General features: G+C 36.1%; 1 protein-coding gene across 1 annotated transcript; it reads right to left on the bottom strand.

Moving 5' to 3' along the window:
- Window positions 1-585: 585 nt before the first annotated feature.
- Window positions 586-1,692, bottom strand: LOC149536798 (enoyl-CoA delta isomerase 1, peroxisomal-like). Its single transcript, XM_089806350.1, has 2 exons — window positions 1,604-1,692; window positions 586-1,288 (listed from the first exon to the last, which is right to left on the bottom strand). The coding sequence occupies exons 1-2, from the start codon at window positions 1,690-1,692 to the stop codon at window positions 586-588; spliced, it is 792 nt and encodes a 263-aa protein (XP_089662476.1).
- Window positions 1,693-2,764: the final 1,072 nt, after the last annotated feature.

Here is a 2,764-nt window from a genome sequence, read left to right as displayed (position 1 = left end):
TGGTATTTGTCTTATGAACATGGGTATTGGATCTTTCACTCTTTTTCTTTAATTTGAAAAGACAAATCTGTTCACCAACATGTAGGAATCATCAATCTTCCGAAATCACCGGGAGCTTATTCTTATTCTCCATGTTAATATGTATTTTTGGTTTCAAGGTCCTTTGAGTCTATACCAAACACCACAAATCTGCCAAATCTCTTGTTGATTGAAAGGAACCCCTATTTGGAGATGTCTTAAAAATTTTCCATGTGATTTCAAAGATTGAAATGCCATTGGAATGACTTATTATTATTATTAGTTATAAATATGTTGGAAATGTTCGATTTTTGATTGAGATTTCCATGCAAAGTTGCTAATAAAGCATACAAATTGAAGGCAGAATTGTTGTAAAACAAATGAACCCTTTTACTAAAACATAATTAATATTTTTATAGAAGTTGTAACAATGCACTATTGTAGAAAGCTCATCTAATCATTTAATCAGAGGCATTATCTATGTGCCTGCTATTATTATCATTGGCACTAGAATCTGGGCAACGAGAAGGAAAACGAGTGGAATCTTGCAAGTCATGTGCCTCAGAATTAGAATTTGAAGGAGGGTGGTATGCGGTAGGGAACGTTGGCGTCGAGCGCCTCCACGACACCGGGAAAGGCGGCGAGCCTGAAGCCACTGTATATCTCCCTCTCCCATCCCCTGCCCGCTAGCTTCTCCGCTTCCTTCACCGCCGCGTCAAGAGTGGAGGCGGAGTCTTCGAAGATGCCATCCACAATCCCCTTCTCTACGGCCGTCTGCGCCTTCAGCTTGCTCGCCCCCAACACTACGTCGCGCAGGGCAACGGGGCTGAGCTTGCTGCGAATCAGGGCCATCATACTCCTGGGGATGGGCAGGCCCATGTCGAGCTCCAACATGTAGAGCTCAGGGAAGGATGATGATGATGATGATGTCATGAAACGATAGTCGTGGGCGAGAGCCAGCATGAAAGCTCCGGCCACTGCACCGCCGCAGATGGCGGCAACAGTGGGGACGGTGAGCCTGATGAAGGCTGCCAGCATCTTCTCCAGCCCCTCCAACACAATATCGATGGGGTCCGGGGGGCTCTCGGCGATCCATTTCAAGTCGATGCCACAGGAGAAGTATTTTCCTTCATTTGTGGTCACCTGGGCGGCTGCGTCAGGGGACTCCTCCACCTCTTTGAGTGCCTCGGCGATGGCGTGGAAGGTGGTGGGATTCAGCCTGTGCTCCTCATCCTCTCCAACGAAAGTCAGTACGTCTCTCTCTCTCTTCCTTAATTATTCTCCTTCAAATTGCACTTACTGCGAGACGCACATGTTCTATTTAAATAGGGGAGCTCCCAGTCTCTGGTTGGTAGGATTAAAGTGCAGTTATTCTTCTGGAGGTCTATTACAGTGGGCCAGGTATTTTGTATGGCTAAACCATTATGGAAGACTAAACATAACGATTAATAATCTCGCAGAGTATTGATACTGATTAGAAAACATACTAAAACATGCGTTAGAAATGCGGGTGTAATCACGAAATCACAGTCACGCATCAAAAAATTGGAATCGTGTTCCCTCTTGCAATGTTTATTTCCCCTGCCTTAACTTATAAAGATTCCTTGACTCCATTATTTTATCACGAAATTCGCGTGAAGTTCGCCGGGAATTGACAGAATTCTGACACAACATGTTAATTTTAATTTACTCTAAAACATGCATTGGAAATACTGGTCTAATCCCACACTCTATATCACGCTTTTAAACTGTGTAATCATTTTGAGGTTTAATCCCACGTTCCTCCTGGAAATGTTTATGAAGATTTGATGTCAGATCGTTATTTACTAGCAATCTTCTTAGTATTCATGATATGAGTTGTTATATAGTTTTAAAATTTGCATATTCAATTTTGGGATAAAACAAGTGTCACGTAATGACTTGTATTTGTCGTAAATTATAATAGTTTTAATTAAATAGAATAATGAAATAAAAAATGATAATATTAAATATAATTTAATTACTAATTGATTAATATATGATATATATTTAGATAAAACTTTAATATAAAAAATCTAAATTTCACATAAAGGCAATGATACTATTATAACTACTTAATTGTATTTTAATATATTGATATATTAATACATTAAATTATTTTTTTTACTATAGATAACTAAAGATTTATAAAATAAATAGCATTAAAATATAGAGATTTTGACCCTAGATAATCATAAAATAATTGTACTAGATTTTAGTCTAATAACAAAGTTTGTAAGAAAGATATAATTATTTATATTATATTTTTACCTTTTCATTTATCATTATACCCTTTTTCACAAATACTGGATATATATATATATATATATTAGTTAATTGTCATATTTCACAAATTAAAGTATTTAAATTTTAATATAATCAAATACTTGAATGATTGGTGATAAAATTAATATTTACAAACCCACAACTATTTATTTTCATATAATGTTTTTTTTAAAGTGAATGCTAAAATTTCAGGTAGTCCTTCTAGAAAAATGGCTCTTATAAGACCTCATTTGTGGCTAGCCAATTGAAATAGTAAGATCCCACTTAGGTTACCTATGATTATTAGTTTCTTGTTCAAATGTTTCTTATAAATGTATGGTATAATGATATGTTACCCTACCATTGATATATTTATATTTTTAAATTTGTGGGTGATTGTAGAAAGCTTGGGGTTGTTTGATTATAAAATCTACCATATTTCTCTATCATTTTAGTGTTTAAT

The sequence above is a fragment of the Cupressus sempervirens genome, chromosome 10 (assembly GCF_028749045.1).
Source record: "Cupressus sempervirens isolate cs-2001-9-10 chromosome 10, ASM2874904v1, whole genome shotgun sequence".
Taxonomy (NCBI): Eukaryota; Viridiplantae; Streptophyta; class Pinopsida; order Cupressales; family Cupressaceae; genus Cupressus; species Cupressus sempervirens.
This window is presented reverse-complemented; position numbering and strand designations above follow the sequence as displayed.